The 25,463-nt window shown below is 43.8% G+C and overlaps 1 protein-coding gene across 12 annotated transcripts in view; it reads right to left on the reverse strand.

Moving 5' to 3' along the window:
- Positions 1 to 25,463, reverse strand: part of CACNA1C (calcium voltage-gated channel subunit alpha1 C) — a 639,879-nt gene that overhangs the window by 10,101 nt on the left and 604,315 nt on the right. For all 12 annotated transcript variants that reach the window (XM_040641994.1, XM_040641995.1, XM_040641988.1 and 9 more), the window contains 7 exons: positions 24,768 to 24,895; positions 24,034 to 24,130; positions 22,091 to 22,193; positions 7,842 to 7,943; positions 4,901 to 5,028; positions 4,374 to 4,508; positions 2,472 to 2,824 (listed from right to left, as the gene is read on the reverse strand). In XM_040641994.1, the coding sequence (XP_040497928.1) occupies positions 2,472 to 2,824; positions 4,374 to 4,508; positions 4,901 to 5,028; positions 7,842 to 7,943; positions 22,091 to 22,193; positions 24,034 to 24,130; positions 24,768 to 24,895 (1,046 nt within the window). The remainder of the gene's footprint in view (positions 1 to 2,471; positions 2,825 to 4,373; positions 4,509 to 4,900; positions 5,029 to 7,841; positions 7,944 to 22,090; positions 22,194 to 24,033; positions 24,131 to 24,767; positions 24,896 to 25,463) is intronic.

Consider the following 25,463-nt stretch of genomic DNA (forward strand, 5'->3'; position numbering starts at 1 on the left):
AACAAATGAAGTAACAGATGAGAAAGGTGGAAAGGACCAGCTTTTAGAACAGGGGCCTGGGCTGCGCTGTACAGGGTGGGGGGGGGGCCTGAGAGGGCTGTCCTCTCCCTCTGCTAGAAAGAGCCGGGCCTTTGGGTGCTGGATGGGCAGAGTTCCTGGGGTCACATTTTGCCATGCCTTTGGAGTGACGGCACAGACAAGAAGCCTCACGTCGGCGGGTTTGTTCTCCTGGGCAGTGAGGCCGAGTCCCTGCTGAGTTCGAGACCTTCCTGCAGCAGGGTGTGCCCCGGCTTATTCTGCTTTCCCTCTGGGCCAGGGTCTTCTTAGCTCTGGCCCAGGTGTTCTTCCTTTTCCCGTCTGTGCCTCTTAGTACCTCCCTCAGTCTTTTTTCCTATAGATCCTGAATGCTGGGGCTCACTTTACTCCCAAACCCATGAAGGCTAGAGGGAAAGATCCCAGTTAATCCTCTCAGGCCGGGCGCTGGATAAGCACCCCAGATTTGACCTGGGGCCTGTGAGCTGTGGCAACTCAGGAAGCTACCCTCCCAGGTACCTACCCGGCTCTCTGGAGCAGGCCCTAACAAGTGGCTGCCCATTCCACAGTAAGGACAGATGAAATGTTGAAGGCTCTTGATGGGGTGGGAAGAGAGAGAGGTGAAAGGAGCTTTGGGGAGGCATAATGGGATGAGCTGGAGATGGAGAATGGCAGCAGGCAGGCAACACCACTTCTGGGGGGGTCACTGTGTGGGGGACATGCTGGCCCGTCCCCAGCAAAAGCAAGGCCAGTGCTGGGGGCACTGCACTTAACACGAGGGCTGAGACCCTAGGGCTACAACTTTGGTTAACTTGTTCCTCCTCCCCAAGCTGAAGCTTACTGCCTCAAGTGTCGTTTTTCCCACTGTGCAGGGAAGGGAGGGAGCCAATGTTCAGTGAGCATTTGCTATGTGCTAGGTGCTCTGCGTGTACCATAGTTCATGGACAGAGATATCTGTGGGGAGAGGAAGAAAATCCCCGGATGTCTCTCCCTACTTCCTCTCAAAAAACCACTCTCCCTTCATTCAATACAGAACACGGTTTAATAGGAAAATACCCTCTGAAGGAGGCATTAGTTCACACCGAGATGCTAATGATGGACCTTCCTAAAGGCTAATGAGCCTTCCTAAAGAAGACTTTTTGATAAGGGGAGCAAGGGAGAAAATGGCACTAGGGCCCAGTCCCTGAAGGTCGTAGGAAGTTTGCAGAAAAGGGAAGGACCACCAAGACAGGCATGGGCCAGCCATTTGAACTCTGATATTCTGCCCTGCAAAGCTAACCTTTCAGATCAGCATACAAAGTCCAGTGCTGAGCACGCTGCCCTGCCCTGCCCCTACAATATACATCTCTCGAGTAGAAGGACTAACCAGCCATTCTTCCAGACAGTAAGGTAGACTGAGGGCCAGTCTGACTTGGCTGTCCTCCAACACCATTAAAGGCCCAGGCACATAGGTGTCCATGGGCCCACTTGAAAGTGGGTGTTAAAAAGGGAAGTGAAAACCAGGGGGGCAGATACGCTGGCTCCTTAGATGGAAGCAGCTGCAGGACACTTGTCCAGAAAGACACTCACACATCACAACTATTTTCTAAGCTCGTGAGCAGGAGAAATCTGCCCAAGAACACGGCCTGCTGTGGTGGGGGTGCTGTCCTGCTCTGGAAGAGCAGCTCCACTACGGTTGAGGTGACAAGATGCGGGGGGGCCTGTCCTCTCCCACCCGGTCTTTGGAACTGAAAGCTGTTGATAGAAACAGGGAGGAGACCCTTTAGGCCCAGGCTGTGCTTCTGGAGGCCCAGAGCATGGCTGTAGGCACCTACATCCCAGTATACCATAGCAATGCATCCTGGAGCACCAGGGAGCAGAGAGTGGGGAGAAAAGCATGCGTCAGGCGGTGGGAGATCAAACTACCAGGAATGATCCTACACGGGGGCAGAATGGGCAAGTGCTATGGTGAAGGGCCTCCTGCCACCAAAATGCCCCTCCCAAGAGGGTTGAGAAGCATGTAAAGGAGAGGTGGTAGTTCCATTCCCGTCCCAACTAGGCCAAAGGCCAGGTCTGCGCAGACTTGGGAAAGGCTGGGGGAAGAGAGTCTGTTGTGTAGCCAGGATGCCAACATCCTGGGGATTGGGGGCCTGGGCTCCTCTGCTTGGGTAGCATGAGAGAGCACAGGAGGCTCTGTCCAGAGGTGTGCATCAACAGGACACTTGATGACCATCGGGGCCATGGTGCCTTCCCCCAAGGGTGGCTGCCACATTTAATCAAGGGCAAGAATGGGAGGCAGCATTTGCCTATCTCTTGATGGGGTCTGGGGCAGCAGCCTCCAACCCAGCTCGAGGGGCGAGTGGTAGGCCTGGGGGCCAAACTCTACCCCCCATCCACTCTGGGCTGCAGTGTGTGGGGCCTCTGTGCACGGGCCCTGGATGCCCCACCCTCCTGCTTACCTCTTGGAGCTGAGCTTCCATGCTGCCTCCTGTACCCGGACGGCAGGAGACAAGGGGGGCCCATGGCCCTCCACGGTGCTGACCGCGCTGGGGTAACCAGCGGGGCGGGGGAAGCGGCCCAGGGCAGTGTTGTTGGCATTGTTGATGTTGGCGTTGGAGCCAGTGGACGAGTAGCTGCTGGGGGTGAAAGTGGAGTCCACCAGTTTCTCGTGGGATGGCGACTCGGTGTCGCCTTGGCTGTTAGCCGCCTTGTTGATGTGCAGTGGGCGCTGGGTGGTGAAGGTCTGGGGGAAGGCGCTCCGGCCGTCGCTTTGGTAGTAGGTGACGTGGTTGCCGAACAGGCCACCGGCCCTCTGTAGGCAAGATGGGAGGGGTGGGTGGAGGAGAAAGCCCTCTCAGCTACCTCTCCTTCTCGGCCAAGACACGAAAGGTTGTCCGCCTTCCAGAGAGCACAGCCACACCAGGCAGCTCATGGCAGATGGGGAACTCTTCACCCCAGTGGCCTGGCAGCTGGAGAGGGAGGGACCCAGACAGTCCCCCTCTGAAACTGCTGGGGGACTGGTAAGGGACAGGACCTCTTGCAGGAAGCAGTCAGGCCGGAAGGCTGCTGCCCTGGGACTTTCTAAGGAACCCCCTGAGGACTGGGATTGAGTTTCAAGAACCACTGTAGGATGGCAATCCTTAGTTGCATCCAGTTGCTCGGCTTGGCAGCTGTAAGGCACTGGGAGGGCTGAGGGGTGGGGAAAGGGACCAAGAGATTCTAATGAGAATTTTAAAAACAGAGATCCGACTGGCTTACTGAGCTAGAAACTATGTTGGCCAAATGGTTTTGAAAATAAGGATGACGCATTGACTCCATTAATTATATTATGGCCTTCTCTCCCCCTGGCGATTCTTAGAGATTTCAAATCAGGACCCAGTGTTTTTTTCCCAACATTCTTTCTTTGTCCTGGGGCGAGTGGGCAAGTAGCTATCTGCAAGTTGGTCTGTGGGGTCTCGCTGGGGCAGTGTTAACTTGGTGCTGTGTCCCTGAGGCCATTCAGTGATGGACATTTCACAGTGATGAGGATGAGGATGGTGATGACAGGACAGCCACAAGCAGGGCAGGCCGTCCTCCCTCCCAGTGTCTCCACAGCCAAGGACCCTTGCTTCTGGGCTGGCAGGGGCGGCTGTGAGCAGGGCCCCGGCGCGATGTTGGTCGGTGGCTTCTCCCTCACTTTGGAGGGATTTTAGCCAAATACCTTTGGGGTTAGCAGGGACCACGGTGAATGGAGAGAGCGGGATATAAAGTTCCACTATTCTGGCAGAGTCAGGTTTGGTTTCTACCGAAAACTGATGTTCAGCCTCCATAACCAGGAAAGGAGGGGGAAGGAAGGCTGGAGGGGACTTTCGTGATCGGGAGTACACATGCTTTCTCTCAAGAGGACAATGCCCTTGGGGTCCACTCCTCTGCTGCCTTGTGGGAACATAAACTGGATTCTCTGATTTTTTAAAGAGAAGTCAGAGGTCTAGGTTTTTATTTGAATGTGCTGGATTCCTGAATGTTGCCAAACAAAATTCGTCTGCAGGTTAGATGTGGCCAAAAGTGGCCCCACTGCTTTGCAGCTTCTAATGTAGAAGGTTCTCCTAGGAAACATTTCCCTGAAGAAAATGGCTCCTTCCCTCTTTCTCTGAGAGCCTGTGACGCTCTGGGAGCTGCCATGTCCTGGGAGCCCAGGCTTGAGATGGGGTGAGACTTGGAGAAGGCAGAGGGATCAGAAGTATCTGAGTGGGAAGAGCTTGGAATCTGTCAGAGAGCTCAGGGCTTTCTCCCTGGGTTTTCCGGGCAGAGCACCAGCCCACCCTCTTGCTTCCAGCTGAACGTTATAAAGGTAAGTGAGTGTTCCTGTGGCATCCACCTACCCTGAAGATGTCGTCTTCGGAGGCAGCAGACACAGCCTCCTTCATGGCCTTGTCCAGCTCCTCCTCAGCCGTCAGATCCCCAGAGATGGCCCGTCGGATCTCAGGCCCGATGTCATGCAGCGTGCGCAAGCCGGCCTGAAACCCAGAGGGACACCCAGCCACCTGACGCGCTGCCCCTCCATAAGGCAGGTGAGCCTCCTGAGCGTTTAACTGTGTGCTAACCAGGGATGTGCTTCGGGACCTCTCTTGTCTGCCCCGGACTGGAAGAATCCATTTCTCCACTCAGGAAGGATAAAAGCACATTAGGAGGGGCCATGAAACAGGCAGGACTGGGGAGGCAGGGTGTGTGGGAGGCAGTGGGTCGCCCCCTTACACACACACCTTTGGAAAGGCTTGGAGCTCTCCAAAAGTTTCCTTCTGGAGGGACCTGGCCTCCAGCCCATAGCTGAAAGACTTAACTCTTGGCCAGACGCTGGAAGATGACCAGGCCCTTCTTTAGGGTGTGGACCCCCCTCCTCACCCCTTACCTGTAGGGACAGGGCGTTCCTCTGGGAGGGCTTGCCCACTAGGCCCTGCTCTTTGCGCTTCTTGAATTTCCGGAAATACTCTTGGATCAGGAAAGTAGCATAAAACTTGCCAACTGTGACCTCGTCATCTGAGACAAGAGAAGAGAGGACAGAGGGGAGGTAAAGGGGGGAATTCAGCTGGGCTTCCCTTTATTTAATTAATTAATTTATTTATTTTTTAGCATCCAAACTTTCTGAAGTTTTTTAAACTTTTTTTAAAGAGGTAGTCCATTCACATGGTTCAGAAAGACAAAAATATATTACAAGATGTACTGTGAAAAGTCTCTCTCCCACCCCTCCCCATCCAGAGTTACCACCGTTTAATAGATAACCTTGCTAAAATTAGCTTCTTGAGTATTTTTCCAGAGTGTTTCTGCAAATGCTTTCTGCAAATAAGCAAACATAATCTTAGCTCCTCTTTTTTTTTAAACAGAAGTAGCCTATTATCAAAATTATTTTCCACCTTGCTTAAAAAAAAGGTGTAAAAAAACTTGAAAAAAGTTAAAAAAAACGTAACTGACGTTGCTAACTAATTTTTATTTGATTCCAAAACTTGAGGAGCCCATCATAAATTGACCAACCCCCTTGGTGCAAACAGGTCTGGTTAAAGATGGAGTTTGGTGGAAGGAGCACCTTATTCTCTAAGTTTGGGTTTTGCTTTCAACCAGACTGATTGGGTTTTCTTATCATGTGGCTCGGTTGGGTCCCTGCTGGGCTGGACCCCCAAGTTACACATGACATAGTCAGCCTCTGTGCTGGGAATGAACCAGGTGGTGGAGAAGCCAATGAGTCTCCAAGAAGAACACTGCATGCCCTGTGAGTAGCCTCTTGGCTCCATCTTCTTCTCAGGGAAATGGGCGCAGGAGACAGCTGGTAGGTTAGGCATAGGGGCCTGTGATGGTTCTCCTACTCCTAGTTGTCCCTTAAGAATAGCCAAGTCCATAGCAGTGGTGACCTTCCACATGGTAAACACTTCATTCCCATGTGGGAGAGAAAACCCGAGTCCCCTGTCTAGGGTAGTCAGTGAGGAAGAGCTGAAGGTCAGAAAGGGCTTGGAGTTCTGTTGTGTCCCCTAGACCTGGGTTTGAATTCTGAATCTGCCAGGTACTCACCCTATAGCCTTGGGTCAGCTACATAGTTTCTAAGAATTTCAGTTTCTTTTCTTTTCTTTTTCTTTTTTTTTTTAATTTGGCAGAGAGAGAGAGAGAGAGACAGCAAGAGAGGGAACACAAGCAGGGGGAGTGGGAGAGGAAGAAGCAGGCTCCCAGCGGAGGAGCCCGATGCGGGGCTCGATCCCAGGACTTTGGGATCATGCCCGGAGCTGAAGGCAGATGCTTAACGACTGAGCCACCCAGGCGCCCCAGAATTTCAGTTTCTTGAGCAAACTTTACAGAAATGTTATATGGATTAAATAAGGTATGCAAAACGTCATGTGGCGCTAGACTTGTCTAGGTGACTTTTCACTGAGCTCCAGGCCTGCTTCCCTTTGGGAAGTGTTTTCAACAGGGCTGGTGTCACATTTTAAGGAGTATTTTGAGAATGTGTGGGGCTTTCTTGGTTCTAACAGTGGGCTACTGGCATTAGGTGGTTCCAGATGTGTCCCTTACAACACAAGCATGTTTTGCACAAGTGATAGATTTGTACTCTGCTAGATGTCCATGTGGGGAAATAACCTGTTTACGATTACCTGAACTAAGACCCTAACTTCATTTTACATATGAACAGAAAATAATTTTTTGCCTGGTTTTAATACATCCAGAATTTCCCAGGAATAATTGATGGAAAGACCATACTTTGCTTTGTTTCCACTTGACCAAGAGGGCTTTACGTTTTGGAAAATTGTATGCCTGATGGCAATGCTCCTTGTGATATCTGAGTCACCTGCCGCATCTGACCCGCTTATAGCAGTCTGCATTTGTTCTATGTATGTGCATGTACATATGTATGCATATGTATACATATGTGTGTATATTATATTAATATACTTAGTTGTCCCTTACTTCAAAGTGACAAATACAAAATGTCAACAATAGTCAATTTTGTCTTAGTTCCTTTAAACACACCTTATCATAAATGGATGCATGAAAGTATTTTATCAGTTAACTGCAAATTCTAGTACAGTGCTGTAACCCATAGTGTCTGAGCATGTATATACTGAAAAACACTTGACTTTAATGTATTTTATATTAAAGTGTTATATATATATTTTTAATGATTTTATTTATTTGCTTGAGAGAGAAAGAGAGAGAGAGAGAGAGCAAGCACAAGCAGGAGGGAGGCAGAGGGAGAGGGAGAAGCAAGTTCCCTGCTGAGCTGGGAGCCTGATTCTGGACTTGATCCCAGGATCCTGGGATCATGACCTGAACCGAAGGCAGTCACTTAACTGACTGAGCCACCCAGGCGCCCCAAGTTAAAGCGTTATATTAATATTTTGGAAATTATATCTGTAGGGAGGTTATAATTTTCATTTAGGATAGTAGTGGGGACATTATAAACTGTTGGTTATGAAAAGGGGCTCTGGGTTTGAGAGGTAGAGAAACACTGCCCTAGGTAAAATGAAAAGAATTTCAACCAAGAGGGGATCTCAGGGGATTCTTTTTCCAGGTCCCCATTATTTCCATAGCAACCAGCCTAGTAGTTTATGGGGAATTCTCTACTTTGCAGAGTTTCCTTAGAAGTTCTGCCAAACCTCTAAGCATCAAGTGGTCTTGCCTGGTCTATGAAATGTATGATTTTACCAGATTTCCAACCTGACATCCTGTATCTGAGTTTGTGAAGCCATGACACTCTCGTCCCTTTCAACCAATAGGGCTTCTGAGCCCCACAGGAAGGGCAGGGAAAAAGCAGGCTTCCCACAAGCCTTGGGGACTCAGAAACCAGGCAAGATCCCGGGAGCACTCACCACCTGCTGGGGGCACCACTTGGTCCAACAGCTTCATGCTGGTCCGCTTCCATATCTTCTTGATTATGGCCCGCAGCTCCTCATTGGCTTGTTCTAGGTTCCCTGAGGGGAGGGAGATGCAAGGCTGAAAAATGATCATCAGCCCCTTGAGGGCCCACCCAAGAGGGATCCATGGGCTGTGTCCCCCCATGCAGAGTGAGAAGCTCCTGCCCCACAGAAAGCCCTGGTCCATCAGCTTCGCTTTCTTTCTCTCCAGTCTGCCTAATGTCATCTCCATCTTTTTTCTTTGTATTGTTCTCCATGCTTTTACTTCCCCCTCCCTCCATTCCCTGTCCAGTGTCATTCCTTTTCCCTTCCTCCCTGCCTGCTGCTCGGGCCAGCCAGTGGTGACCCTTCATCCCCACACGCTGCTTCCTCGTGAGTGGCCCTTGGAGTGGACCAGATAGTCTGGTCTGACTGAGCTCAACTGCCACGCGCCAGAGAGCATGAGGGACTGCTCTGGTGCCTGGCACTTCTCACAGGGCTCCATGGGTGATCGAGTTTGCCCCCGCACAGAGCATCCATACGTGGGGGGACCTTGGTGTCAAAGCTCTTTGCTGCGTCTCCTGTGGGGAAGAGGTGGCAAAACCTCGGTGTAGAAGCAGGAATCTAAACACACTGGAGTCTGTTTTGGAGCTTCTCTGGGTCTACTTTCTCCACTGGTAAAGCAGGCTTAATCTGATGCCTATCCCATGCAGACACTGGGACACTGGTGGTATAGCAGCTGTAAGAGAAGTTGTGGTGGGCAGTAGTCTAAGATCACCCTGAGCTATCTCCCACACCACTGATACATACATAACCTTCATGGTCCCTGTGGGTCCATGGTCCCTGGACTATGATGGATTTTACCCCTGTGATTAGATTAGATTATGTGGCTCCTTTTGCCTTAGGATAGGGAGATTATCTAGGTGGACCTGACCTAATCACATGAACTCTTTAAAAGTAGAGAGTTCTTAGGTGCAAACTTCCAGTTAGAAAATAAATAAATCATGGGATGCATGGTGACTATGGTTAATAGAACCATACTGCACGTTGGATAGTTGCTAAGAGAGTAAGTCTTAAAAGTTCTCATCACACACAAATTTGTAACTATATATGGTGATGGGAGTTAATCAGATTTACTGTGGTGATCATTTCTTTTAAAAAAAATTTTTTTTATTACGTTATGTTAGTCACCGTACAGTACGGTGATCATTTCTTTTTTTTTTTTTTTAAAGATTTTTTATTTATTTGACAGATATAGAGACAGCCAGCGAGAGAGGGAACACAAGCAGGGGGAGTGGGAGAGGAAGAAGCAGGCTCATAGCGGAGGAGCCTGATGTGGGGCTCGATCCCATAACGCCGGGATCACGCCCTGAGCCGAAGGCTGACGCCTTAACCGCTGTGCCACCCAGGTGCCCCACGGTGATCATTTCTTAATATATACAAATATGGATCATTATGTTGTACATCTGAAACTAATATAATGTTATATGTCAATTATACTTCAATACAAAATAAAAACAAAACTAATAAGAAAGTACTATATGAAGGAGGTCAAAGGTAAAAGTAGAGATTTGTCTCCAGTTGGGAGCAGAGGAATGAGAGGCAACTGCTATTGCCTGGGAGAAAGCACGTGCCAGTGTTGTGACTTGAACGGAGAGAGGCAGCCTCTGGGGGCTCAGTGGTTCCCACCTGAGAGCCAGTCCTACAACAGCAAGAAATGAATTCCTCCAAAAACCCAAATGAGATATGAGCCTCTGGAAGAGGACACATCCTGATCAGTATCCTGATTTTGGCTTTGTAAGACCTTTAGCAGAGAACTCAGCTATTCCATGGCGGGACCCCTGACCTACAGAACTGTGCGCTAACAACTAGGTGTTGTTCAAACTGAAGAATTTGTGGTAATTGGTTCCACAGCCATAGGAAACCAATACAGGGGTGTTTACTGTTACTACATGGGGGAAGCAGTACGGTAGAGAGCTCTGGTGTTACACTGTCTGAGGTGAAATCTGCCCAGTGGCCACACCAGAGAGGCTCCCAACAGGAGTAAGCAGAGGTGGCAATGGAGGGAGAGTGATGCACTCCTGAGTCCCCTGTCGGATACAAATAGTACCTGGAGCCAGAGGACGATCCTGGGTATTCCAGTTATGGAGGCAATCCTGCGTGGTTAAATTCCCTTCCTGGTTAAGGTAGTTAGTGGTTTCCGACATACGCAATGAAAGAGTCCTAATTAAAATAATACTCAAATATGCTTATCTTCTGCAGTGGGCTGAATAGTGTCCTCACCAAATTCATCCCCACATGGAACCTTAGCATGTGGCCTTAGCTGGAAATAGGGTCTTTGCAGATGTTATTAGTTAAGATGAAGTTGTACTTTATTAGAGTGGACCCTACATCCAATACTACTGGTATCTGTATAAGAAGAGGAGAAGACACACAGAGACACACAGGGAAGAAGGCCATGTGAAGATGGTGGCAGAGACTGGAGTGATACTCCTATGGCCAAGGAACGCCAAGCACAGCTGGCCCCCACCAGAAGCTAGAAGAGAGGCATGGGACAGTTTTTCCCTTGAGCCTCTGGGAGGAACAAACCCCACCGATACTTCTCCCATTCAGCAGGTTGCCTTTTCATTATGTTGGTTTCCTTCACTGTGTGAAACTTTACTTTGATGCAATCTCATTTGTTTATTTTAGCTTTTTGTCCTTGCCTGAGGAGACTGGTCTAAAAACATTGCTAAGACCGACGAAAAGAACTTACTGCCTATATTTTCTCCTAGGAGTTTTATGGTTTCAGGTCTTATTTCAAGTTTTCAATCCATTTAATTTTCGTGTATTTTTGTGTATGGTGTGAGACAGTGGTCTGGTTTTATTCTTTTGCAGGTAGCTGTCCAATGTACCCAACACTGTTTATTTGAAAGACTTCCTCATTGTATATTCTTGTCTCTTTTGTCATAGGTTAATTGGCCACATACGTGTGGGTTTTTTCCTAGGTTCTCTATTCTATTCTATTCCATTGATCTATGAGTCTGTGTTCATGCCAGTACCATACTGTTTTGATTAATATAGCTTTGTAGTATAGTTTGGAATCATGGAGCATGATACCTCCAGCTTTGTTCTTCTTTTTCAAAATTGCTCTGGCTATTTGGATTTTTTTTTTTTGTCCATACACATTTTGGGATACTTTGTTCTAGTTCTGTGAAAAATGCCATTGGTATTTTGATAGGGATTACACTTGAATATGTAGATTGCTTTGGGTAGTATGGACATTTTAATAATTTTAATTCTTCCAATCCATGAACACAAAATATCTTTTCATTTATTCATGTCTTCAATTTCTTTCATCAATGTTTTTTTAAATAAAGATTTTATTTATTTATTCGAGAGAGAGCACACAAGTGGGGGGAGGAGCAGAGGGAGAGGGAGAAGGAGAAGCAGATCCCCTGCTGAGCAGGGAGCCTGACGTGGGGCTCCATCCCAGGACTCTGAGAACATGATCTGAGCCAAAGGCAGACGCTTAACTGACTGAGCCACACAGGTGCCCCTCTTTCATCAATGTTTTAAACAGTATTCAGAGTACAGGTCTTTTACATCCTTGGTTAAATTTATTCATAGGTATTTCATTATTTTTGATGCAATTGTAAATGAAATTGTTTTCTTACCTTTTTTCCTGATAGTTATTAGTGTACAGAAACACTGATTTCTATGTGTTCTGTTGCATCCTGTGACTTTGCTGAATTCATTTATTAGTTCTAACAGATTTTGGTGGAGCCTTCAGGGTTTTCTCTGTATAGTATCATGTCATCTGCAAATAGTGAGTTTTACTTTTTCCTGTCCAATTTGGATGTCTTTTCTTTTTCTTGCCTAATTGCTTCCAGTACTATGTTGAATAAAAGTGGTAAGAGTGGACATACTTGTCTTGTGACTGATCTTACAAGAAAAGCTGAAAGCTTTTCACAATTGAGTATGATGTTAGCTGTGGGCTTGTCATATGCGGCCTTTATTATGTTGAGATACATTCTTTCTATAACTACTTTGTTGAGAGGTTTTTTTTTTTTATCATAAATGGATGTTGAATTTTGTCAAATGCTTTTTCTGCATCTATTGAGATGATCATATGATTTTATCCTTTGTTTGTTACTGTGAGATATTGCATGGATTAATTTGTGGATGTGGAAGCATCCTCGAATCTCTGAAATAAATCTCACTTGATTGTGGCATGTGATCCTTTTAATGTATTGTTGAGTTTGGTTTGCTAATACTTTGTTAGGATTTTTACATCTATATTATCAGAGATATTGGCCTGTCATTTTCTTTCTTGTGGTACTTTTGTCTGGTTTTGGTATCAGGGTAATGCTGGCCTTGTAAAGTAAGTTTGGAAGACTTCCTTCCTCTTCAATCTTTCAGAATAATTTGAGAATAGGTACTAACTTTTCTTTAAATGGTAGAGTTGACCTGTGAAACTGTCTGGTCCTGGACTTTTGTTTTTTTGGGAGTTTAAAAATTGCTGTTTCAATTTTATTACTTGTAATCGGTCTATTCAGATTTTCTATTTTCTTGAGTGTGATTCAGTCTTGGAAAGTTATGTATTTCTGGGAATTTATCCATTTCTTTATAGTTCTCCAATTGGTTGGTGTATAATTGTAGTAATCTCTTAACCTTTGTATTTCTGTGGTGTCAGTTGTAAGTTTTCCTTCATTTCTGATTTTATTTATTTGGGTCCTCTCTTTTTTTCTCTTGAGTTTGGCTATTGATTTTATTGATCTTTTCAAAGAACCAGCTCCTGGGATGCCTGGGTGGCTCAGTCGGTTAAGCATCTGCCTTCGGCTCAGGTAATGATCCCAGGGTCCTGGGATCAAGGCCCACATTGGGCTCCCTGCTGAGCCGGGAGCTTGCTTCTCCCTCTGTCTGCGGCTCCCTCTGCTTGAGCTCTCTCTCTGACAAATACGAAAGTAAAATCTTTAAAAAAAAAAAAAAAAGAAGAACCAGCTTACTTTTATTATCTTTTCTTTTTTAATCTCTATTTCATTTATTTCCACTCTGGTCTTTATTATTTCCTTCCCTCTACTAATGTTGGGCTTTGTTCCTTTTTTTAAAAAAGAGTTCCTCTAGGTATAAAGTCAGATGGTTTATTTGGGATTTTTCTTGTTTCTTGAGGTAGGTCTGTATCATTGTGAACTTCCTTCTTAGAACAGCTTTTGTTGCATTCCACAGATTTTGGAAAGTTGTGTCTCCATTTTTGTTTGTCTCAAGGTATTTTAAAAAATTTCCTCTTTGATTTCTTTGTTGACCCACTGGTTGTTTAGTAACATATTGTTCAGTCTCCACATGTCTTTTTTGTTTCCAGTTTTCTTGTAATTAATTTCCAGTTTCATACCATTGTGGTTTGAAAAGCTGCTTGATATGATATCAATCTTCTTGAATTTATTAAGACTTGTTTTGTGGCCTAACTATCCTGGAAAACATTCCATGTGCACTTGAATAGAAAGTGTATTCTGCTGTTTTGGATGAAATGTTCCATATATATCTATTAAATCCTTCTGGCCTAATGTGTCATTTAAGGCCAGTATTTCTCTGAATGATTTATCCATTGGTTAAGGGGAATATTAAAATTCCCTACTATTATTGTATTACTGTTAATTTCTCCCCTTACGTCTATTAATATTTTCTTTATATTTTTAAATGTTCCTATGTTGGGTGCATAAATAGTGACAAATGCTATATCCTCTTCTTGGATTTCATTACATAATGCTCTTCTTTGTCTTTTTTTATAGTCTTTGTTTTAAAGTCTATTTTGTCTGATTTGAGTATTGCTTCACCAGCTTTCTTTTTGTTTCCTTTTCCATGGAATATCCTTTTCCCCTCTCCTCACTTTCATTCTCTGTGTGGCTTTAGATCTAAAATGAGTCTCTTATAGGCAGGATATAAATGGGTCTTGTTTTTTTTTAAATCTATTCAGCCACCCTATGTCTTTTGACGGGAGCATTTAGTCCATTTAATTTAATGTAATTATTAATAGGCATGTACTTACTGTCATTTGGTCAGTTGTTTTCTGGTTGTTATTGCAATTCTTCTGTTTTTTTTCTCTTCTCTTTATTTTTTGTTTATCTATTGCAGGTTTTGGTTTCCTGTTACCACAAGGTTCATATATATTGACCTATATACGTAGCAGTCTATTTTAAACTAATAGTCACTTTGGTTTGAACGCATTCTAAAAGCACTACATTTATACTGCCCTCCCCCAACATTTTATGTTTCTAACATACTATTTGACATCTTGTAATTAAAAAAAATATTTTTAAAGATTTATTTATTTATTTGAAAGAGAGAGAAAAAGAGAGAGCGAGAGAGTAAGGGGAGGGGCAGAGGGAGAGGGAGAGAGAGAATCTCAAGAAGATTTCTTGCTGAGTGTGGAGCCCTATGTGGGGCTTGATCTCATGACCATGAGATCATGCCCTGAGCCAAAATCAAGAGTCCGACACTTAACCAACTGAACCACCCAGGCACCCCTGATATCTTTTAATTCTGTGTATTCCTTAACTACTTACTGTAGTTATACTTAAATTATTATTTTTGTCTTTTAATCTTCATACTATCCTTTTAAGCGGTTGATTTACTGCCTTTACCAAATGTTTTCCTTCACCAGTGAGTTTTTTCTTTTATATATTTTCTTATTTCCAGCTATAGCTTTTTCTTTTTTGCTGAAAGAAAGCCTTTTAACATTTCTGGTAAGGTTGCTTTAGTGGTGATGAATTTCTTTAACTTTTGCTTGTCTAGGAAATTCTCTCTCCTTCAATTCTGAATGATTACCTTGCCAGGTAGAGTATTCTTGGTTGGCAGTTTTTTCTTTCAGTACTTTGAATATTTTATTCCACTCACTTCTGCCGTACAAAATTTATGCTGAAAGATATGCTGATTGTCTTATGGGGGTTCTTTTGTACATAACAAGTTGTTTTTCTCTTGCTGCTTTAAAAATTCTCTCCTTGTCTTTAACTTTTGACAATTTAATTATAATATTCCTTGGTGTGGGTCTTTTTGGGTTCATCTTGTGTAGGGCTTTTTGTACTTCCTAGACCTGGATGTCTGTTTCTTTCCCCAAGTTAGGGAAATTTTCAGCCATTATTTCTTCAAATAAGTTCAAATAATTTCAAATAAGCCACCCCACTCCTTTCGAAACCCCTGTAATGGGAATGTTAGTACTCCTGATATTGTTCTAGAAGTTCTTAAAACTATTCTCATTTTTATTAACATATACTGTATTATTAGTTTCAGAGGTAGAATTTAGTGATTCATCAGTTGCACACAACATCCAGTGCCTTCTTTAATGCCCATCACCCAGTTACCTCATCCCCTCACCCACCTCTCCTCCAGCAACTCTCAGTTTGTTTCCTATGATTAAGAGTCTATTATGATTTGGCTCCCTCTCTATTTTCATCTTATTTTTCCTTCCCTTCCTTGATGTTCATCAATTTTGTTTCTTAAATTCCACGTATGAGTGAGATCATATGGTATTTGTCTTTCTCTGACTGACTTATTTCACTCAGCATAATACACTCTAGCTCTATCTGTGGCATTGCAAATGGCAAGCGTTCATTCTTTTTGATGGCTGAGTAATATTCCATTATATATCTATGGCACATCTTCTTTATTCATTCATCTGTTGATGGACATCTGGGCTCTTTCCATAGTTTGGCTATTGTGGACATTGCTGCTATAAACATTGGGGTGCATTGAATCACTATGTTTGTATCCTTTAGATAAATACCTAGTAGCACAATTGCTGGGTTGTAGGGTAGTTCTATTTTTAACTTTTTGAGGAACCTCCATACTGTTTTCCAGAGTGGCTGCCCCAGTTTGCATTCCCACCAACAGTGCAAGAGGGTTCCCCTTTCTCCGCATCCTCACCAACAACCTTTGTTTCCTGAGTTGTTCATTTGCCATTCTGACTGATGTGAGGTGGTATCTCATTGTGGTTTTGATTTGTATTTCTCTGATGATGAGCATTTTTTCATGTGTCTGTTGGCCATCTGTATGTCTTCTTTGGAGAAATGTCAATTCATGTCTTCTGCCCGTTTCTTGACTGGATTTTTTATTTTTTGGGTGTAGAATTTGATAAGTTCTTTGTAGATTTTGGATACTAGCCCTTTATCAGATATGTCCTTTGTAAATATCTTCTCCCATTCTGTAGGCTGCCTTTTAGTTTTGTTGGTTGTTTCCTTTGCTGTGCAAAAGCTTTTTATCTTGATGCAGTCCCAATAGTCATTTTTGCTTTTGTTTCTCTTGCCTTTGGAGATGTGTCTAGCAAGAAGTTGCTGCGGCTGAGGTAAAAAAGGTTGCTGCCTGTGTTCTCTTCTAGGATTTTGATGGATTCCTGTCTCACATTTAGATTTTCATCTATTTTGAGTTTATTTTTGTGTATGGTGTAAGGAAGTCGTCCAGTTTCATTCTTTTGCATGTGGCTGTCCAATTTTCTCAACACCATTTGTTGAAGAGATTGTCTTTTTCTACTGAATATTCTTTCCTGCTTTGTTGAAGATTAGTTGACCATAGAGTTGAGGGTCCATTTCTGGGTTCTCTATTCTGTTCCGTGGATCTATGTGTCTATGTGTCTGTTTTTGTGCCAGTACCATTCTGTCTTGATGATTACAGCTTTGGAATACAGCTTGAAGTCTGGAATTGTAATGCTTCCAGCTTTGGTTTTCTTTTTCAACATTCCTTTGACGATTCAGGGTCTTTTCTGGTTCCATACAAATTCTAGGATTGTTTGTTCCGGCTCTATAAAAACACTGATGGTATTTTGGTAGGGATTGCATTGAATGTGCAGATTGCTTTGGGTAGCATAGACACTTTAATAATATTTGTTCTTCCAACCCATGAACATGGAATGTTTTTCCATTTCTTTGTGTCTTCCTCAATTTCTTTCATAAGTGCTTTACAGTCTTCAGAGTACAGATCCTCTTTGGTTAGGTTTATTTCTAAGTATCTTATGGGTTTTGGTGCAATTGTAAATGGGATTGATTCCTTGATTTTTCTTTCTTCTGCTTCATTGTTAGTGTATAGAAATGCAACTCATTTCTGTGCATTGAATTTGTATCCTGCCACTTTGCTGAATTCCTGTATCAGTTCTAGCAATTTTTGGGTGGAGTCTTTTGGGTTTTCCACACAGAATATCATGTCATCTGTGAAGAGTGAAAGATTGATTTTTGCCAATTTGGATGCCTTTTTATTTCTTTTTGTTGTCTGATTGCTGAGGCTAGGAATTCCAGTACCATGTTGAACAACAGTGGTGAGAGTGGACATTCCTGTTGTGTTCCTGACCTTAGGGGAAAAGCTCTAAGTTATTCCCCATTGAGGAAGATATTTGCTGTGGGTTTTTATGTACGGCTATTATGATATTGAGGTATGTTTCCTCTATCACTACATTGAAGAGAATTTTTTTTTAAAGATTTTATTTATTTATGTGATAGAGAGACAGCCAGCGAGAGAGGGAACACAGCAGGGGAGTGGGAGAGGAAGAAGCAGGCTCCCAGTGGAGGAGCCCGATGTGGGACTCGATCCCGGAATGCCAGGATCACGCCCTGAGCAGACGCTTAACGACTGCGCTACCCAGGCGCCCCAGAGTTTTTTTTTTTTTTTTTAATCAGGAAAGGATGTTGTATTTGTCAAATGCTTTTTCTGCATCTATTGAGAGGATCAGATGGTTCTTGTCTTTTCTTTTATTAATGTGGTGCATCACACTGATTGATTTGTGGATGTTGAACCATCCCTGCGGCCCAGGAATAAATCCCTTTTGGTCGTGGTGAATAATCCTTTTGATGTACTGCTGGGTCCTATTAGCTAGTATCTTGGTGAGAAGTTTTGCATCCATGTTCATCAGGGATATAGATCTATAATTCTCCCTTTTGGTGGGGTCTTTGTCTGGTTTTGAGATCAAGATAATTCTGGCCTCATAGAATGAGTTTGGAAGTTTTCTTTCCATTTCATTTTTTTCTTTTTCAAACAGCTTCAGAAGAATAGGTATTAATTCTTCTTTAAATGTTTGTTAGAATTCTGCTGGGAGGCCATCTGGCCCTGGACTCTGGTTTTGGGGAGATTTTTGATTACTGATTCAATTTCTTTGCTGGTTATGGGCCTGTTCAGGTTTTGTATTTCTTCCTGTTTCAGTTTTGGTAATTTATATGTTTCTAGGAATACATCCATTTCTTCCAGATAGTCTAAGTTGTTGGCATATAATTGCTCATAATATTCTTTTATAATTGTTTGTATTTTGTCAGTGTTGGTTGTGATCTCTCCTCTTCCATTCATGATTTTATTTGTTCGGGTCCTTTCTCTTTTCTTTTTTGATAAGTCTGGCTAGGGTTTGTCAATTTTATTCTTTCAAAGAACCAGCTCCTAGTTTTGTTGATCTGTTCTACTGTTTTTTTTTTTTAATTTCTATATCATTGATCTCTGCTCTAATCTTTATTACTTCTCTTCTCCTGCTGGATTTAGGCTTTATTTGCTGTTCTTTTTCCAGCTCCTTTAGGTGTAAGTTTAGGTTGTGTATTTGAGAGTTTTCTTTTTTTTTGAGAAAGGCCTGTATTGCTATATACTTCCATCTTAGGACCACCTTTGCTGCATCCCAAAGGTTCTGAACTGTCATGTTTTCACTTTCATTTGCTTCTATGTATTTTTTTTAATTCGTTTTTAATTTCATGGTTGACCCATTCATTCTTTAGTTAGGATGCTCTTTCACCTCCATGTGTTTGTGTCGCTTCCATTTTTTTTTCTTGTGATTGAGTTCAAGTTTTAAAGCACTATGTTCTGAAAATATGCGTGGTATAATCTCAGTCTTTTTATACCAGTTGAGACCTGATTGGTGACCCAGTATGTGACCTCTTCTGGAGAATGTTCCATGTGCACTCAAGAAGAATGTGTATTCTGTTGCTTTAGGATGAAATGCTCTGAATATACCTGTGAAATCCATCTGATCCAGTGTGTCAATCAAAGCCCTTGTTTCTTTTTTGATCTTCTGCTTAGATGATCTGTCCATTGCTGTGACTGGGGTGTTAAAGTCCCCTACTATTGTATTATTATCAATGTGTTTCTTTAATTTTGGTATTAATTGGTTTATATAATTGGCTGTTCCCAAATTAGGGGTATAAATATTTACAGTTGTTAGATCTTCTTGTTGGATAGACCCTTTTATTATGATAAAGTGTCCTTCTTCATCTCTTATTACAGTCTTGGTTTAAAATCTAGTTTGTCTGATACTCCAGCTTTCTTTTGATGTCCATTAGAATGATAAATGGTCCTCCACCCTCTCACTTTGAATCTGGAGGTGTCTTTGGGTCTAGAATGAGTCTCTTGTAGACAGCATATTGATGGGTCTTGTTTTTTTATTATCCAATCTGATACTTTATATCTTTTGATTGGAGCATTTAGTCCCTTTACATTCACAGTAATTACTGAAAGATCTGAATTTAGTGCCATACCTATAAAGTCACTGGCTCTGTAGATTGTCTCTGTTCTTTTCTGGTCTTTGTTACTTTTGGGCTCTCTCTTCATTCAAAGGATCCCCTTTAATATTTCTTGCAGGGCTGGTTTAGTGTTCACAAATACTTTTAGTTTTGTTTATTCTGGACAGTCTTTATTTCTCCTTCTACTTTGAATGACAGCCTCGCTGGATAAAGTATTCTTGGCTTCATATTTTCCCATTTAGCACAATGAATATATCATGCCAGTCCTTTCTGGCCTGCCAGGTCTCTCTGGACAGGTCTGCTGCTAGCCTTATGCTTCTACCCTTGTAAGTTAAGAACCTTTTGTCCCAAGCTGCTTTCAGGATTTTCTCTTTATCTCTGAAATTTGCAAGCTACACTATTTTATGTTGAGGTGTTGATCTATTTTTATTGATTTTCAGTGGGGTTCCCTGTGCTGTCTGGACTTGAATGCTTGTTTCCTTCCCCAGATTAAGGAAGTTAAAACTATTCTCATTTTAAAACTTCTTTTTTCTTTTTGCTGTTCTGACTGGGTGATTTCCACTGTTATGTCTTTCAGATTGCCAATCCATTCTTCTGTATCGTCTAATCTGCTGTTGATTACTAGTGTATTTCTCAATTCGATTGTTGTATTCTTCAGCTCTGTGACTCCTGTTTGGTACTTTCTATATTTTCTGACTCTTTGTTGACGTTCTCACTGTGCTCCTCCATTCTTCTCCTGAGTTTGGTGAGCATCTTTATGACCATTACTTTGAACTCCACTTGGTCTGATAAATTACCTGTCTCCATTTCATCAGGGTTTCCCCCCCTGGGGTTTCACCTTGTTCTTTCATTTAGAACATATTCTTCTGTCTCTTCATTTTGTTTGATTTTCAGTGTTAGCCTCTACAAATTAGGCGGAATAGCCACCTTTCCCAGTCTTAAGGAGCAGCCTTGTGTAGGAACATCTCCTGTGTACATTGTGTGTGCCTGGAAGCTTTGGCTGGCTGGCTGGAGCTGAAGCCAGCATGGCCTGGGGGAGTCCAGGAGCACACTATGCCTGGTCTACCCTGATGGAATGGCTAGAACTGGAGCAGGCACTGGCCAGGGGTGGCCTGGGGTGCACTGAGACTGGAGACCACCTTGGTGGGGTGGTAGAAGCTGGGGCGGGCATGGATGGAGGGCTACCTTGGGGAGAGCCGGTGTGGACTAAGGGCCTGGGGCTCACTGGAGTAACCAAAGCGGACCAACTAGAGCACCTGGACTCTGCTCCCATCTGCACTATCAAGGTGGAGGGGAATGTAAACAATTGTGCTTATTGGTACCTCCAACCTGGAAGAGAGTTCCAGTAGTTCCCTTTCCCCTGCCATTAAGTGGATGTAAATGGATTTCCTTCACTTATAGTCTTGTTGCCCTTCAAGCCACTGTTTTTCCTGTGTCCCAGGATGGGTGAGCTTGGGTATAGGGCCCTCAGTGCTATCCTTCCTCACTGCAGGTTGTAACATTGGTTTTTTGGGGGAAGGTTTCCCATGGTTACCATGTCTTCATCTTTCCTACCATTTTCTGTGTGGTCCCTCTTTGTTGTATAGAAGTTGTTCAATCAGCACTCAGTTCTTCAGGATGAATTGTTCTATATGTGGGTGTAGATTTAGTGTGTCCTTGAGAGGAGGTGAGTTCAGGGTCTTCCTATGCCAGCATGTTGGACTGTCTCCCTCAGCCTTTGTTTCTCTTTAGTTCAGCAGCATAACTTGAACTATTTTAAGATTAGCTCATTATTTTAACATGTATCTTGCTGGCCTGGTTCCTGTTTTCCCTCATTTTAGATATTTCTATTATTTTCTGGAAGGATTTAACTGAGAAAAGGCACTTCTCTGCTGGATTATTCACTGAAGTGAATTTCCACACATCATTATCTTTCTTATTTTACAAATGAAGGAGCTGAAGTAGAGAGAGAATAAATGATTTATTACATTTTAAACAAACTTCAACAGCTGAATCAGAGGCAGGTGGTCTTCTGACCACAATCTACAAAACACTATCATAAGCTAGAAGTTCTTAGAGAGCGATCACATCTTCTTAGGTACATTCTATATAGCTTTTTCCACAGAGCGGTTCAGAAATACTTATCAGTTACAAGGACAGCAGGTTACCTCAGCCAAGGCTGCTGCTGGCCAATAGGGTACCTTTGTGCAAACCAGAAGGCATCCCTTCAGGTGAACACAGCTCTGAGGAAGCATGGCCCAACCAGTAGAGCATAGGTGAGATCTTAACCCACAGCCTCTGGCTGGCTGAGCACCTTGATCCAGGTACAGCCTGTACAATTGTATGTGACGACTTTGACCATAGTCAGCATTTGCCAATATGACCCCGTTCTGACAGTTCTAATTTAAAAAGGAAGTTAAGCATTTGAGAGATCCACACAGTCAGTAAAATTCCATTTAGTTGGGGCTTAGCCCTGCTTTAGGTAACACTCATCACCTTCTGCTTTTTTAACTATAAGCTATGACTTCAAGATATCACCCAGAATAATTTCTAGAAATTAATGGAAGGCTAGAATTCAAAATAAATAAGCTAGAGACCAGCAGGCCATTCAAGGAGCAAAGGAAACAAAAGTAGGTTGGGCTTCCTCAGCATCCCTGGATGTGAAGTTATCACTGAACCACTGCTCTGATGCTACATGGAATGGGAAGATCCTGGCAGCATTTCTGCAAGCTGTTTGGTTAGTCTGCTAGATCTTCAGAATGGCTCTCCCAGTGGCCCTCAGATGACACTTACCTTCTGTTTTGATTCGCAGGGCTGTCCGGACCAGGGCAAACAGGGTGGCATTGAACATGACTGTCCCATCACTGTTCAGAGGCATGTTCATGGAGACCAGGCGCTGGAGGGGGAAGAGGAGGCAAAGCTGGTGATTATAGCAAACAGTTCTCGAAGGACCTACGGAGCCACCAGGGCAGGAGAATGCTGGGAGGGTGCCTTGAAACTTGTGTGCATGTGTCAGGAGCAGGAAGGGGTTTGAGGCATGGGTCATTAAAATGTATTCAAAACCTGTTTTGGGGGAAACCTTAGGTCTGCTATAAGTACTCTCACCCTTCCACATAGGGTGAGGGAGGAATAGAACTTGTTCTTATTAGACCCTTGCGTCCACAAAAGGATGTTAAGCCCACCCAACCCCTCCTCAGCTCAAATGTCCACTCAGGCATTTGTGTGTGCTCTCTACTGGCAACAAAGAACAGCTGCATGCCAGGCTCTTGCCAGAAGCCCACCTGCCAGCCAGCACTCATTCAAAGCCTGATAAGAGAGATAGTAATGGCAGGTTTGCATACAGGAGTTGCAGTGTATCCTCTTTTCTGTATATTGAAAAATAGACCTCTGCATCAAGCTGGGTCAAAAGCTTGTTGGCTGGATAGGATTGACCTTTTCCCTCCTTCCTCATCACCCAAAATTGCTGCCGTTGCATTGTGCCCTGGTGTGGGGCCCTCAGCACACACCAGAATAATTATGAGAAAGAACACCATGAAAGTCATTCTGGCATTTGCTCTCAAGATGTGGTCAAAGATGTTATTTGTTAGATCACATGGTGTCCCCCTATTAATCATAGTGCCAAGAAGAGTTATAATTTTCCTGAGTGACTGGATCTTCTTGACTCTCATGGTCAGTGTGAATTGTGGAGCAGTCACTGGGAAGCTGAACACCCAATTGGTAGCCTGTCCAGGCCCATCTGGAGACCATGATGGATGCACTATCATCTCATGCAGGCCACACTTGTCCTTGCTCTTTTGTTCATTGTGCTTTGACATTACATTTAATTTGTGCTTTTTCCCCCTCATATCTTCTATAACCTTGGAAATATTCTAAAATCTTTTTTTTTGGAACATAGTGGAGATATAAGTGAGAAAAAACTGAGTAAAACAGAGCACAATTCAATTCTCCATTTCCCATTAGTGGATTATCCATAGTTGAATTTTTCTATTTGTGCTTCTTCTATGCAGCTCTCTGAACTCACTTCCCCCAACTCTTTTCATCTCACAGTGATTCTCACAATACAGAATGGTGGAAATGGGAATTAAAAGAAGAGGGGATAGAGTAGAAGCAATACTCTTTGGCAACTGTGGGGCTACCTGATTGGGATTACAGTGAGGTAAGAGAGGTGCCTGGGCACACAATTTAAGGGGCTGCTCAGTCTCAAGGTCATAAGAGGGCCACATGAGCAAGAGTTGGGTCTAAAGAACCTAGGATGCTTGTCTTTAACTTTTATGGGGTCATAGACTCACTTAGAAATCTGATGAACATGATAGATCCTCTCCCTGGTAAAATTTGTGAGTGTTTCAGTGATTTTGTACACAACTTTAGGGCTTTCCAGGTCCCTAAAGCTGATGAATGGACACTTTAATAGCCCTTTGATCCCAGGAAGAGAACCTCTAACCCATCCGTCCTTGGCTGGAAGTCTTCCAGGATGCCTAGGTGGTACAGTCTGATGGGACTGGGCATGTGATCTGTTGGATCATGAGGCATTCACCTCAGTTTTCCTTTATAGAGTCTGAGGATTTGTTGTTGGAAGGAACCTTAAAATGTAATCTGGCTCAGGCTCATTTCTTTAGCACACAAAATATTATTGTCATGCCCTTAAAGGATCAATGGCCTGACTAAAGTCACAAGACAAACAGGCTTCTTCCCTCCCATATTTTCTTTTTCCCCTGTGAACCCAGGTCATCACTTACTTTGCAAGCCACGCGGTGAGGGCACAGCTTCCCAAAACCCAGTGGGGGCTGGATCCGTCGAAGCAGGGTCACCACATCTAGGTGCTTGATACGACCCCTAAAAGAGGAAGGTGAGGAGGGAAAGATCAGTCAGAGGGCCATGGTCTCAGCCTGCAGCCCATGACTCATGTATCAGGCTCTTCATAGCCGTCGCCCTATTGGTCAAACTCAGTGCAGAGTTGCAGAATTGCATGGTAAAACTCCAAAACCAATATATACATGTTTAGATTTTAATGAGCAACTTTCCAGCAGTGCTATGTTCAAAGTGGAAGGGACTTTAGGTAGTTCAATGAGATTCTCACATATACTTGCTGCTGCAATCTAACCATCTGACCAAAAGGCATTTATTAAGTGTCAACTAAATGTGACTGACAAATAAGGTATCCTTGAACCCGAGGAGAGAATAGGTTTGAGATCTGCTTAACTCTAAACATTTTAACTTGAATACTTACTAGTTATTCCTCACACTAAGATCTCCCATCCTTCTGCTCAACTGAAAATAGATATGCTCTTGACTTAGCCCAAGATGCTTGACCTCCTATTGCTGGCCTTTGACCCTTGACCCTGGGGTCTGGTGCAGTTCAGTGTTTCTAATCGATCTACCCAATGCTAACCTGTGTTGAACCTCTTCTATAGGTATGGTCACATAATGTCCTCTAGACTTTGGGAACCAGTGTTTCCCTCTGGGAACTTACTTGGCTTCAGGATCATACTCTGCCCAGATTCTTTTAAATTCATCCAGATGATGGGGACCAAGAATTGACCAGTCCCTTGTCAGGTAGTCAAAGTTGTCCATGATGACAGCTACAAAGAGGTTGATGATCTGAAAAGAACAGAGATATGATGAGCTTCTTGCCACTTGAATTCACTTTGCCAGCCAGTGCCATACCTGGCAGAAGCCCACATTTCTAAAGACCAGGTATGTTCACCATCTAAAAAATCAGCCCCTGGTGCTGCGGTCTCTTGTGTATGAACCTGACACAGCTCCTCTCAGAGTGGTGTGGGATGAACCCCACATGTGGGCTGGACAGCTTCTCTTATACCAAACCGCTGGGTAGGGCTGCCAAGGACAGAGGGCAGCTTTCTCCACCACCCTTCCCTACAATCCTCATCAAAGTGTCCAAAACATATCCATTGCCTCTAGGCCTCCACACACATCCCTTCTGTCCCCTGGGACAAATGCCACCATGACAAGAGCCAAGAAGAGAAGAGAAAGGTGCTGGTTGGGCTTGCTTTAGCCCAGGGCTTTATGCCCTCGTCTAGTGGTTGCATATTGCTACTAACTGAGTCTTTCTAAGCTGGCTCCTCTGACTGCAAGCTGCAGAGAGAGAGGGCCTGGGCTGCCTTGAACTGCACACTCACAACCTGTGGCTGTGGGGGGTGGCCCCCGC

The sequence above is a fragment of the Ursus maritimus genome, unplaced genomic scaffold (assembly GCF_017311325.1).
Source record: "Ursus maritimus isolate PB19 unplaced genomic scaffold, ASM1731132v1 scaffold_26, whole genome shotgun sequence".
NCBI lineage: Eukaryota > Metazoa > Chordata > Mammalia > Carnivora > Ursidae > Ursus > Ursus maritimus.